Consider the following 13,675-nt stretch of genomic DNA (forward strand, 5'->3'; position numbering starts at 1 on the left):
GAAGTATAGGACTCCTTATATAGAGCAGTGAAAGAACTCACGCACACATACCGAGGCAAACACGTGTTCTTAGCTCATACCTCGGTATGTGTTTGTCAGAGAGCTTACCTGACACCATACTGCTACAGTCCCGACACATCTTCGATGGGACAGCAGAACACCTTACCGTCAAATTTGGAGTATGGCCTAGTCATAGGAATTGACAGATGTCATAAGATGCTCCTTGTCCTTCTCTCCCTACTCCAAGCCGGGGCGTCCGGCCGGCCGACACTCATCTCCCGTCCGGCCGGTCGGCACTCATTTCCCGTCCGGCCAGCCGGCACTCATCTCCCGTCCGGCCAGCCGGCATTCATCTCACATCCGGCCGGCTGACCCTCACATCACATACGGCCCTCCATATGCATCGGTATGCTGGGGAGATCTTCGGTAAGGTGTTGTGTGGGGACTACTAACAGTATGTTACCTTATGTCTACGGCCGAGCATGACTTCCGCTCGACCCTTCGTTACTGTTCAATCGAGCGCCGAAACCCCGACCCTTGTCGGGGCGCCTTTTACCATCGGCTATTTACCGACCGGCCGGCCGGGGGGTTGGCCCATCCTTCTCCGGTCGGCCACCTGGCCTTTGACTTCCACGTGGCGTTGACCCCTCAAAATGGGGGTCCCCTGTTCTAACTGCCGGATCAATTGCCTCCCCCTCAAGTCTAGTCAAAGGAGGCGAAGTCCGACTGACTGGACTGCCGGTCAGACTGAGTAACGGCCGCTGCATTAGTCCGCTCGGCCAGGCTTAGGGATGCACATCCGTTCGGCGGTGTCTTGCCCGTGCCTTGTATTCCCTTGGAATCCATGCCGAATCCTCTCGGTCACAGTTTTCTCGCGTCCCAAGTACATTTGATAAAGGAGCCGCTCGGCCCCACACTCTCTTTATTCTTGTCTCATCGGCACGTCTGATCTGAGGTCGACCTTTACAACCGAGTAGGATCACGCAGAGAGCTACCCGTCCTGCGGCTTTATAGGCTCCGGTTGCCCGCCTTTTAACGTCGATTTTTACCGTCAGGGCTCGACGGTCTTCCGCTCGGAGGGTTTATAGACGTCGGCTCGTCTCTCGTTTTTTAACGTCGGAGCTCGACGGTCTTCCGCTCGGCGAGTTTATAGACGTCGGCTCGTCTCTCGATATTTAACGTCGGAGCTCGACGGTCTTCCGCTCGGCGGGTTTATAGACGCCGGCTCGTCTCTCGATATTTAACGTCGGAGCTCGACGGTCTTCCGCTCGGCGGGTTTATAGACGCCGGCTCGTCTCTCGATATTTAACGTCGGAGCTCGACGGTCTTCCGCTCGGCGGGTTTATAGACGTCGGCTCGTCTCTCGATATTTAACGTCGGAGCTCGACGGTCTTCCGCTCGGCGGGTTTATAGACGCCGGCTCGTCTCTCGATATTTAACGTCGGAGCTCGACGGTCTTATGCTCGGTGGGTTTATAGACGCCGGCTCGTCTCTCGATATTTAACGTCGGAGCTCGACGGTCTTCCGCTCGGAGGGTTTATAGACGCCGGCTCGTCTCTCGATATTTAACGTCGGAGCTCGACGGTCTTCCGCTCGAAGGGTTTATAGACGCCGGCTCGTCTCTCGATTTTTAACGTCGGAGCTCGACTACCTTTAAGACTAATTTTAACACTGATGACATATGCCCTACCGAGCGGCGAGAGGTCTTCATCTTCGATGACTTGGCTCGGATAATTTTTACGCCCGGCCGATCGGCCCGGGGTCTTTGACATTGAGTCGGTGCCTCGGATCTTATACATCATGGAAATAGGCCGCTCGGCAGCTAATGCCAATTGCGTTTTAACATTTTGCTTCCTGCATTCCAAATATACAGTCAAATGGAAAATATACAGCACACATTATATTGGCGCACCTTTCACCCTGCCCCGGAAAGGCTGGAGATAATTTGCGCTTCATGGTTGATCCAAGTCCCAATCCATCTTCATCCGCTCGGCGGTGCTCCCCCCTTGAATGCAGGTTGGATCATTGTCTCGGGGGAGGCGTCCGCTCGGGGAGCCTTGCCTGTTGCGACTTCAGGAGACGCTCGGAATAGGGCCCGACGAACTGCAACCGTGGCAGGCGGTGCCTCCGCTCGACCACCTGATGCTGACGTTGTTTGTTGCTTCAGCCGCTCGGCTTGCGCATTCTCTCTTTGTTGCTCCACGAGCTTAGCTGCTCTTTCCTTGATTAGAGTGTCGAGCTCCTTCGTGGAGAGCATCACCGTGTGCGATCGTCCAGCTTCGTCCATTGCTTCCGATCGGATGCAGGAGCGTTCCCACAGACGGCGCCAAATTGATCCTGCCCGAAAGCTGAATCAACGGACGCTGGGCAGGTAGCGTTCTCCGGTTGCTGACGTGGGTCTTCGGATGCTGGTGCGAACCTCCGGAGATGCTGTAAAGAAGTCGGGCCGGGAAGGGGTTCCCGGCGACGACCCTCCGACGCTCTAGTCAGGTAGGTGAACAATGAAGAAGTGACTCCCCTCCTATTAGAACGCATACCTTCGGCGAAGTATAGGGCTCCTTACATAGAGCGGTGAAAGAACTCACGCACACATACCGAGACAAACACGTGTTCTTAGCCCATACCTCGGTATGTGTTTGTCAGAGAACTTACCTGACACCATACTGCTACAGTCCTGGCACATCTTCGATGGGACAGCAGAACACCTTACCGCCAGATTTGGAGTATGGCCTAGTCATAGGAATTAACAGCTGTCATAAGATGCTCCTTATCCTTCTCTCCCTACTCCAAGCCTGGGCGTCCGGCCGGCCGGCATTCATCTCCCGTCCGGCCGGCCGGCACTCATCTCTCGTCCGGCCAGCCGACACTCATCTCCCGTCCGGCCAGCCGGCATTCATCTCACATCCGGTCGGCCGACCCTCACATCACATACGGCCCTCCATTTGCATCGGTATGCTGGGGAGATCTTCGGTAAGGTGCTGTGTGGGGACTACTGGCAGTATGTTACCTTATGTCTACGGCCGAGCATGACTTCCGCTCGGCCCTTCGTTACTGTTCAATCGAGCGCCGGAACCCCGACCCCTGTCGGGGCGCCTTTTACCATCGGCTATTTACCGACCGGCCTGCCGGGGGGTTGGCCCATCCTTCTCCGATCGGCCACCTGACCTATGACTTCCACGTGACGTTGACCCCTCAAAATGAGGGTCCCCTGTTCTAACCGCCGGATCATTTATCAATCTCATTTATATATAAATAAAAAGGAAATTGGCTTCAAGAGAAAAACAGTTAGTTGTATAGGTCCGGTGGTTTGACGACGGATGAGAGGGGATGAATAGTTTTAAAAATAAATTGCTTTGTTTGTTTGATTTTGATAGCTAGTAAGACATGATATTAATTAAATATGCTTAATTAATATTAAAAGTAATAATATAAAATAAATAGGAGAATAAAAGAATTTTATTTGGTTACAATCTAAAATGATTATTAATCTAAAATAGTTAAAAGTTTTATTAAAAAATTTCTTTGTGAATGCGTAATGACTTCTTATTATCTTTGAAGATAAAAAATAATTAGGAAGTTGAATACAATGATTGTTGTTCAATTCATAGCTCTAAGGGAATTTTTTATAATCTCTTGGGATAAATTACCATTGTTTAGAGGAGCCTCCAAAGCCATCCACGAGTGTCTTCAAGTGGATAAAATTTTATCCACATTCTAATGGTCAACCAATGGCTACTATTCATTGGCGGTCTCTTTATGAAAGCTCCAAGGTGTCTCCAAGAGAGGCACGAGGACACCTCCAACCTCCATCAGGGCGCTCCATTAAGAGCACAAGGACACCTCCAACCATCTTGGAGATGTCTCCAATCAGTTGGAGCTCCAGTTAACCTCCAAATAGTTAACTCTTCCTTGTACTTCTTTGGCTGATGCTTAGATCGATCGGAGTTGAGCTCACCCAGTCTAACTCCGTCCTTCTCCTCAAGTTAGGTTTCCTCTCGGTTTCTCGTCTTTTGGAAGCTTCGCGTACATCCTTTTCGTCTATCGGTATACTTTTCCATAAATTTTCATCCCTCAAATGCACTAAGTTCATCGACTCGTTTCACATGTTATCCTTCTTACTTATCGTGTTTTTCGCTCAACTTCTTGTATTTCTAAATTCTTATATACTTAGATACGAGGTATCAAAAAATACCGAACTTAATTTAATTTGATTGATTATATCAAAATTAATTTAGATTATTTACCATTTATATTCTAATTCTTCAGGGATGACAAGAACTGTGAAATAACCTATGTTGCACTTGCATGTGCTACTTCCCTCCACACATTTGTCGAATAATTGGTCGCTAGATCCTTACAAATTTTTCCATATAAGACATAATTGAGTACATTCATTTTTTGCTCATCTAACACCGTTGTTTCACTCTTCCCAAAGGACGTCTCTCAGAACTTATTCAAAAACCCATCCAAAGGGATCAAAGCTGATCTATGCTTCCAACTAACGTCGTCGTGTACGTCGTCGTCATCTCGTAGTTTCCATTTCGTTTTTTTTGTCGGTTTTTTATTGTAAGAAGCGGTCATATTTATTTATATTAAAAATATCCTAATTTTAAAACTATTAACGAGAGCATTAAAAATAATATTATTCAACATGGATCTGATATTTTTTATATCAGATTAAGTGGACTTGATATTTGACTTAATATTTTTTTATATCATGCATGTTAAATTTAATATGAAAAATATCAAAGCCACAATAGATTGATATGGTCCAATATCAAATCTAATAGATCTAAGATTGAAAAATAACGGAACAGTTAGAAGATTGATTGTTTGAGCGTTTGAAAATTAGGCTGTTTTTTGTGATTTTTTTTTAAAATCGATTTTTTTATAAACTAGCCCTGGTTATTCAATCCTCCTCGAGAGGACCGAACCTACCTACAAAAGTTCCCGTCAACCATCAGTAAACCTGAAAGAGCTAGTGGATGGCTCTTTCAGCTGGATAAAAAATTATCCAACTGGATAAAAAAAAATTATCAATCATCAGCAAAATTGAAAGTTTTCACATTGACCCAAATTTGTCATCTTCTACCACCGCAATTGAAAAATCAAATCATTTTTTTATCAACCATCAGAAAATCTAATGTTCATCTTCTACAGTGAACCGCAATTGAAAAATCATAACCTAGGGACCATCTCGTAATTTCAGTGCACTGTGTTACGCGACCATTGATGAAGAGATTTTATGTCTGTGTGATCAAGTGGAAAAATATTAACTTTATAAGAAACGAGGTCTGTTGCAATGATAAGTTCACCAAATCCTCAGATTCAAATTAAACTGCACTAACATAATCCAACTTTTATTGATAACAAGCATTCATTCAGGATAGACTTATCTACATATGCATACAAATAAAACACGTCTTAACGTACGATTACAAACAAGATAGGTTGAACCTACATTAAAGCTCAAGTTCAATATTTAAACCTACTCACACATCACGTTAACGCCAACCATGATTTGGTGCTGTGATTTGATTTCATCAATTCCTTTTCAGCAGTTTGTGTCATACAATGCGAGGCCCTGCAACTCTGGACCTTCCAGACGTGGATTGTTTTCAAAACTACACATAATGGAACAGTTAAGAGGTAGGAAACAGAAAGCAAACAAAAAAAAATTAAACCCGAGGGATGTATTTGCAGTGAGTTCCACTTGAAAAGATAACCTAGATTCCATAAGCACAATTTTTGTTACATTGAGTGCCCCTTAGGTTGAGGATTTTGAAGAATATTAAAGTAAAAACAAAAAAGTTGAGGGCTCCTGAAAGGCTAAATAAAGTATTGATAAGGGGTTCTCTAGGTCTAAGTGAAGGGTCATCAAAGAGCTGTTGAGAGGTTTTAAGTGCAGATCATTACAAGACTTTAGAAGGCTCATGCAAAGGACAGCCAGAAGGCTCTTCTTTATAAGGTTTTAGAGAATAGTTAGTGTGCCCTTGAGGAGACTCAAGTAAAAAATCGCAAGAGAAGTCCTTTAAAATCAAATCGTTAAAAGGAGCTTCTATGATAAAGTCAATTGAGGAATTTTCTTGAGTGTCGTACCACAATTATAGGTCCAAGAATTTTAGGTAAGGTCGGAGCTCTTAGTGTTGATGCATTTTAAAAATCTTCTTCCCTTTGAAGTCTTGTGTTTTTGGTCATCGATGTTCTAGATGTAAAATGGTAATCATCCTATAAAGTTTCCTTATGCTCAAGACTGTACGTGTAAATGAAAATATCTCACATTTTTTTATTTTGGGGTCAAAGTCCATTAGTGAATGGAAATATCAATCCAGGTTCTTGGCTAATATGACTACACCTACATAAATTTCAAATTGTGATTAGTATTCTACTATACTTAACTATGGCCATTTTAGACTTGTAAATTTGTTGTACCGATCTCTAAGTCAACATTTTATTTCAAGCCAATATTTGATAGATTTTGGTCTTTATCAGGTATTGGTTTGGACACATTGCCAATATGTTCTAGTAAGTCCACTATATATGATTTGGCAAATTGTACTTCTTCAATGGAAGCCATGTTATGATAATCAAGTCTATTATTTCAATTAACCAATCAATGAATACATCAGAATTCATTCTTTCATAAAAAATAAGAGTGGTTGTCCAAATATATTTAGGCTGATAATGATTATTATTTGCAAAAAAGTGACTTTGAGTTTTCTCTATACATAGAATAATGCGATTAACAACGCAAATTTCTATAATCCGTAGTTTGCCAATATATAAAGGGTAATGTTCCTCAAGTTATCTGCATTTTCTATTCTAGTTTTCATAAATCTAAGCTCATCTTGCATTTTGATTACTATCATCTATATCTCTCATCTCTTTCATAGTAGTGGTTCATCTATAATATCCCTCATCTCTCATAGTAGTTGTAGTGGCCCTTCTCAACACATTGATCTAAGATTTTTGATAAATAATGATGCGTATAAGGGTGGATGGCGTTCGTTTGCTCTCTGTGAGCCTCTAAGCAAGATTGAGTTCACTCTGCCAAGATCACAGTTTACAACACAACATAATTTAATTGATTTGAATCTTACTACCATTATAGTCTTCAATAAAGCTCAATGGATGGATAAGATCTATGTAATCAACCCTAAAAAGTTACTAAATAGTTAGAAATCAGGACTAATATTGCTAGATGAAAATGGTGAAAATATACTAAACACCCATGTATCATGTGTAGGTCATGCACAAACCCTTGTTCCTTTTTCTCCAAATACCTTTTCCCCTCAATTCATCTACCCAAATAACCAAGCCACTAGGTATGGAACTATTATCATCATCAGCTTATTGTCGAAGTAGGTGTGTGTCCATGGGACATCTGCATGACTACTCCACAATCAAAGATGATTAATTGCCAAAAATGTCCTGCTCTTATAAACTTCAACAATGAGTCATTCTTAGCAATTAATCTACACTCCTACATGATTCCATTCGTCACAAGGACTTAGAAGAGAAGCATGAGTGAATACATGATCAGATTGTAGGTTCATGAGATCCTAATCAAATTAAGATGCAATATGACACTTGGATTGTTAAGGCCAATTTGGTTCTCAGGATCACAGACTCCTAAGATCCAGATTGCAATCTTAACAACCGTTCTTACCACATCTTCAATGCTTGCTTAGCCCCAGCATGAGTTGGACTTGATGTAGGTTGACTTCAAAACCAGGTTAACATCCCTAAGTTGAAACTATCAGCTTATTAAGCAATTTTATTAGATTTTTTCTTCAACTTGAATTTTAACTTAATAAATAGCAAGTAGCCCTTTACATTAATGACACAGTGGAAACTTAAACCAACTTTACTCGGAAGTTTTTTTGTTGATTTAATCAACTACATAAATTAGTTAGAGAGGCCGATTTCACTCCAAATTTTGCTGCAACATTTTTTCCTACCTAATTCAGCGATATAAAGAACAGTACAGATCAAGTCACTGCTTATCAAGTATATATGAGAGCTGACATTCATTCACAAAATTGCTAGCCTATCAGGTAGCAAAAGAATTTATCTTAGCTCAAAACAACCAGCATATAAATAGCAGAGAACTATAGGTAAAGAAAACTAAATAAGGAAGAAACATTGAGAACAAGATGGTACTTGTTTAAGGGGAAGTGTTCAAATGGTCCAGTAGTGGGAATTGTTCCACAAAGGTCATTGTTTGATACATCCCTGAAAGCAACAGAAGTAAGCACACCATAACTAGAAAAAGTAAGTATTGTAGGGCATAAACTAATATATATCAAACCTAAGTCCTGCAATGAATAACATGATGTATATTAACCAAATTGGTGCACTTACACAACTTTAAGTGTAGAAATTTTAACCAGTTCTCTTGGAATTTGACCAGTCAAATGGTTATCATTGAGCCGTCTGGGAAGCAAACATTAAATGTATTATTGTTGATAGTGATACAAATAGATGGAAATAAATCTAAAACAAGCACAGAAACATATAATTTTCTACAACTTAAAACTAAAATACTGAAAATAAAAAAACTGTTCATTATCCTAGTTAATAATTCACTTAACATGGGCTAATGAAACATCTGTCTAGTAATGATCCCGCCAACAATACCAAATAACTTTTTTGATGAATGATTTTCATATCAAAATAAAAGCTAAAAATTGATAACTTACAAGAACACTAGGGACTTCAACTTCCCTAGCATCGGAGGGATGACACCAGAGATATTGTTATTATACAAGTCTAGGCTAATGAGACTCTTCAGATTACCAAATTCTGCTGGTATTGTTCCTTGAATATTGTTTTTGTAGAGCTCCCTGCATGGGCGGGGTTACACAAGTATTACAAACTTTGGCTGATACTAAGAAGTATTAGTTTTCTTCACCATAAACACACCAAAGAAAAGTACTATACTTTAGCAAATATAATTACAGTGCTCTTCATTAGCAAAAAACTAAAGTGAAAGTTCATCCAGCAACCATGATAAATTCTACAATATCTAACATGAAGATCAAGAAATATTTGAAGATTATCGACCATAATATGCAGGTGAAAAGTAGCATTTTTATCTATACCTGATCTGAGAAACTTCACTCATAAGTAAAGATGGTAAACCATTGAAGGATTAGATTTTTCACGAATCTTGTGCTAAATATCAAAATAGACCAGAATCAGCGAAATGAACAAAACCACCTAAAAGAGTTGGGAAGAGACAAATAAGACTTATCTGACTTGAATTACTTAAAAAAAATACTGAATTCTACTTGATCCAATATTCTGCAATTGATAAAATTAAATCATTGAGAAGGGCCGATCTAAATTAGTGAGATTGCCCAATTACAATTTTACTTCCCAGTAACTATAATTTTCAAGAAAGGATCCAGCAAATCTTCATCCAAATCTGATCAGTCAATCCAGGAACATGATTAACTGTCTAAAGCTAGAGTTTAGAGAATAGCTTGGGATATGGAATGAATACCTACCCAATTCATTCCAGTTTTCAAATAAAAAGAAACAGAACAGCTGGTAGTACAAAATAAACAGTTCAATTGTTGATCAATTCATGAAATCTAGCTAGGATGTATTACATTAAGATTTGATTCCATAGATTATGACACACGAGTAGGGATCCCATGTTAGGTAGGAGTGTAAACAAGACGTGCTAAGCCAAGCTGAGCTTGACTGTTTATTTTCTTACCAAACTTGCATATTCAAAATCTTATTGAGCTCAAGCCAAGCTCAAGCTGTTTGATTAGCTTAACTAGTGATATTGTTGTCTTTAGTTAAAACATTGACAAAACAAAAAATACATGTCATTTTCACAGTTTTGTTATCCTATTATAGATAAATTGAAATTATAAAGGAAAGCCCAATGCCAGGAAAGAGTCCATTGTATGCAGCCTTATCCTACTTTGCAAGAGGCTATTTCCGAAGATAATTTGAAATTATAAAAATATTATATTTTGTATATATCTATATAAAGAAATATGGACATTATCAAAATTTATAAAAGTAAATAACTAAGTTTGTTTATAAAATGTTCGCAAGCTCATAGAATATTAACACATTGAGTTAACTTGTTTTTGTGTTCTATACTTTGAATCGAATAAACATAAACAACTTGTTATTTGTGCTAGTATCGAGCTTGTTCAAAAACACCTTGTTCATTTGCAGCTATAATGTTAGGGTCCATGTGTATCGCAATCACATGAACATTAATGTTTAGAATTTGAAATAAAAAGTGGTCTGCAGAATCTAAGCTCCAGAAAGAAGTAGAAGCTTCAAGACATTTCCTATCACACAAAGTTTTCTCAAGAGAAACAGAGGATAATGTTGTCCAAGGAAAATAGTTTGTTATCATATATTGGATTGTGAATAATTGGAAATTATTGCCCATGTTTGTTTACTAAAATGAAACGTGCAATTGAGAAAATTAGAAGGAAAAAAAACACTAAATTGTAGATGAGGAGAGCATTGCAGAGTTCTTAGCAGAAGAAAACGATCGAAAGAATGGGTGTAACTACGTCAATTAGTGTGACATGCTTTAAAATGAATTTACATACTCTCAATAACTAAGATATCTCTTGGTGAAATTGGTTTGGTTCTTCATAAGAAGTCTGATGCTAAGTGTACTCAGTATAGAGCAACTTTGGGATGGCTGATCTCCTATGAAACTCCACACTTTTCACCACCGGAAAAAACTGTGATACTAAAAGCATAGAATGTTGGTTGAATTTGATAACACCTTGTTGTTGACAACTATATGGTGTGTCACAATTTGGAATCGGAGCAAACAGAGCCTATCAGAAAAATGATGACAAGCCATGTTTAAGAGTAACCACTAGCAATACGACTGAATTCTACAAAACTATCACCCTAATTTGTGCATATATAAGTATGCTTACTGGTGAGTAATTGCTTTTGCATTGGACACATGATGCAAGCATGTGTTGGAAGGACAAAACAAATAAGTAATAAAAATATGATAAATTAATCAACTCATGTCTTCTCTCTAGATATTTTGTTTATGATAATCACTAAGTAATAATAATATCACTCCCCACTACAGTTCTTCTATACATACGAGACAAGGATGACTGATACAAAACCTAGACAATTGATATGGATAACTAAACAGAACTTCCAACCTAATGGGTTCCTAGTGCAAATAAAATAGTCAACTAATTTTCCTTAATCTCAATCTAATAATGAGTACTTTGAGTAGCATGTTTAAACCACATTCAAAGAAATAGAAAAATAATATGTATTTTATGAAGACAAAAAAAAAGAATGGAAAAACACAGGAACAGAGATTGTCATATCAACTAGAAAAGTCACTGCTAAAGATATGTGATTCTTACAAATATTGCAGGTGTTCAAGATGTCCAAGTTCAGGAACAAGATGGCCAGATAGATTTGAATTGCCCAAGTCCCTGCAAAAAACAATATGTGAATAACAAAAAAAAAAATCACTAGTAACAAAATCATGAGAACAGACACGCAACAAGAAAAAAATGATTAAATTAACATATTCAAATCTTATTAGAAATGTTAAATATCATACCAAATAATTGAAATAACAAAACTTGCAACTAGCACCCACTATTTTGTGAGTTAAATGAAGGAAACAGGCCATTTTATACTCAAAGTTGCATGTTTGAGGTGGTTATAGTCAAAATTACTATAAATATGACTACCAAAGAATAAGAGCGACTAAAAAACTACTTTCATCCAATTAGGGAAAAAACAGACAAATGCAGATTTTCCTCCTTCTCTTACGTTTTCAAGTAATGACTGGTTTAAAGAGGATTTTTTGCAACTTTATCAAGTTTTACATTGACTCAAACTTATGACTACCCTTGAACATAATCTTTGAGTATCTATTTGTACATGTTGCAGAACTGTTAGCCACTGCTAGAAGAAATGGAGAAACTCTTCCAACTAATGTACTCCATGTGACTGCACTAAGGAGCCTTATCGAAATATGGTTCTAATAATAAAAAAATCCTCTCTCAATCAGCTGCATTCATGAGTAACACATTGGAAGAGGAATATCAAGGCTGTGTGTCTGAAAGGAAAAGAACTCTGGTATTCACAAAATATTGACATGAAAAGTGAAACTTAACCATATTAACCTGCCACCTCAAATTCATACTTTGTATTCCTAGATGCCCCTCGGATCAAGATAGCTAAGATGACTTAATCTGGAAAATCATTTCAAAATTGAAGTCATTTAAATATGAAACACACGAGATTAATCGCACAGATCAACGTTTATTACAAATTTACAATCTTTCCTAAAAAATTTCACACGTATAATGGTCGACTGTTAGCCCAGTGCAACCACCAATATGCCACTAAGTGCAACTATCTTACCCCCACCTGATTAGGACAAAGTTCCAAAATTAAGAGAAACCAAAAGCTAACTCAAAAGGCCAGAAGGGGGGGAAAAAACAAAGGCGACAGAAGGCCTACACTCGAGTGACACGATTGTCCTGGTTGCAAGTGATATGGAACCAAGTGCAGGGATTCACAAGCGTCGGATCCCAGCTCTGAAGCACGTTGTCAGGATCCGAAAGACTCTTCCGCAGCGCGTACAGAGCATCCCCCTCGGAGTTGGACGAGACCGACGACTGCGAGAGCAAAGCCGCCGCCACGACCACCACTATGATTCCTGTGGCTGCATCGCCGGCGATGGCCATGGCTCCTCCCCCGGGATAAAGGCTCACACAAAACAAGATCTGAAGTTAGGGTTTCAGTGCTGCTCCGAGGTGGGTAGGTTTCTGGAGGAATTCGAAGGCGTTGGGGGAATTAAAAGCAGCGCAAACCAAAAAGGAAAGCTGGTAGATAAGTTGTACCGCCGTGTTAAGTTAACTTAAGCAGTAACCCGCAATGACTTCGGTCTCCAGTAGTGGTTGACGGATCACTTGCAACCCATATTGTAAGAAAGCCTTGTACAACTCGATGAGTTGATACAGCTGTCGAGCAATTGGTGGAATTTTAAGATATGCTGACGTTGTTTACGTTGTAGCAGATTAGCAGTCCAAGGTTTTATTTTTGATATCATTTTTAAAATTATATTTTCTTTTTTTACAAAAAGTGAATTACGAAAATTTTCCATATGCTTTTCAATTAATGCACTGTGAAAGTCAAAATTACTTCAAAAGAAATGAATTTATTTTAATATCAATTATATTTATTTTAACTTAGTTAAAACGCCTGTTTTTGTCAAAATTATTAATTTGACTAAATTTAGCTAGAGTTTATAATAGTTTGGGTAAAAACACTACAATAAAAGTAGTTTTAATGAAAAATAAAGTAAATTACTTTTTATAATAATAATAATAATAATACCCTTTTATTCTAGTCAATCCTTAAATACTCCAATAATTAATTAAGGCTCCAATAATTAATTAATTAATTAAAGAACGTGCTTAAAATTATATAATTCTCAAAAATGCATTTAAGTTTTATTAGATTTTTCAAAAGAAGCATTTATTTTCCATTTTACTTTTGCTGCCCATTACTATGATGTTATTGTATTCAAAGCATTCAAAGACCAACATTTTAAAAAAATAAATTTTTGAAATGCAACATTACAATAATAGTGTTTTTAAAAATTCAATATCACAATAGTATTGTGTTT

General features: G+C 38.7%; 1 protein-coding gene across 1 annotated transcript; it reads right to left on the reverse strand.

Moving 5' to 3' along the window:
* Window positions 1-5,333: 5,333 nt before the first annotated feature.
* On the reverse strand, window positions 5,334-12,828 carry LOC121998397 (leucine-rich repeat protein 1-like). The gene is made up of 6 exons (XM_042553325.1): window positions 12,505-12,828; window positions 11,391-11,462; window positions 8,703-8,846; window positions 8,365-8,436; window positions 8,164-8,235; window positions 5,334-5,624 (listed from the first exon to the last, which is right to left on the reverse strand). Exons 1-6 carry the CDS (start codon window positions 12,729-12,731, stop codon window positions 5,555-5,557), a joined length of 657 nt encoding a protein of 218 aa, XP_042409259.1. The 5' UTR covers window positions 12,732-12,828; the 3' UTR covers window positions 5,334-5,554.
* Between the last annotated feature and the right edge of the window lie 847 nt (window positions 12,829-13,675).

The sequence above is a fragment of the Zingiber officinale genome, chromosome 6A (assembly GCF_018446385.1).
Source record: "Zingiber officinale cultivar Zhangliang chromosome 6A, Zo_v1.1, whole genome shotgun sequence".
Classification (NCBI taxonomy): Eukaryota; Viridiplantae; Streptophyta; class Magnoliopsida; order Zingiberales; family Zingiberaceae; genus Zingiber; species Zingiber officinale.

Coding starts and splice junctions, on each gene's coding strand:
- LOC121998397 (XM_042553325.1), bottom strand. CDS start 12,731: ATGGCCATCGCCGGCGATGCAGCCACAGGAATCATAGTGGTGGTCGTG. Junction 11,463..12,504: donor GACAATCGTGTCACTCGAGT/GTAGGCCTTCTG, acceptor TGTTTTTTGCAG/GGACTTGGGCAATTCAAATC. Junction 8,236..8,364: donor ATTTCTACACTTAAAGTTGT/GTAAGTGCACCA, acceptor TGTTGCTTTCAG/GGATGTATCAAACAATGACC.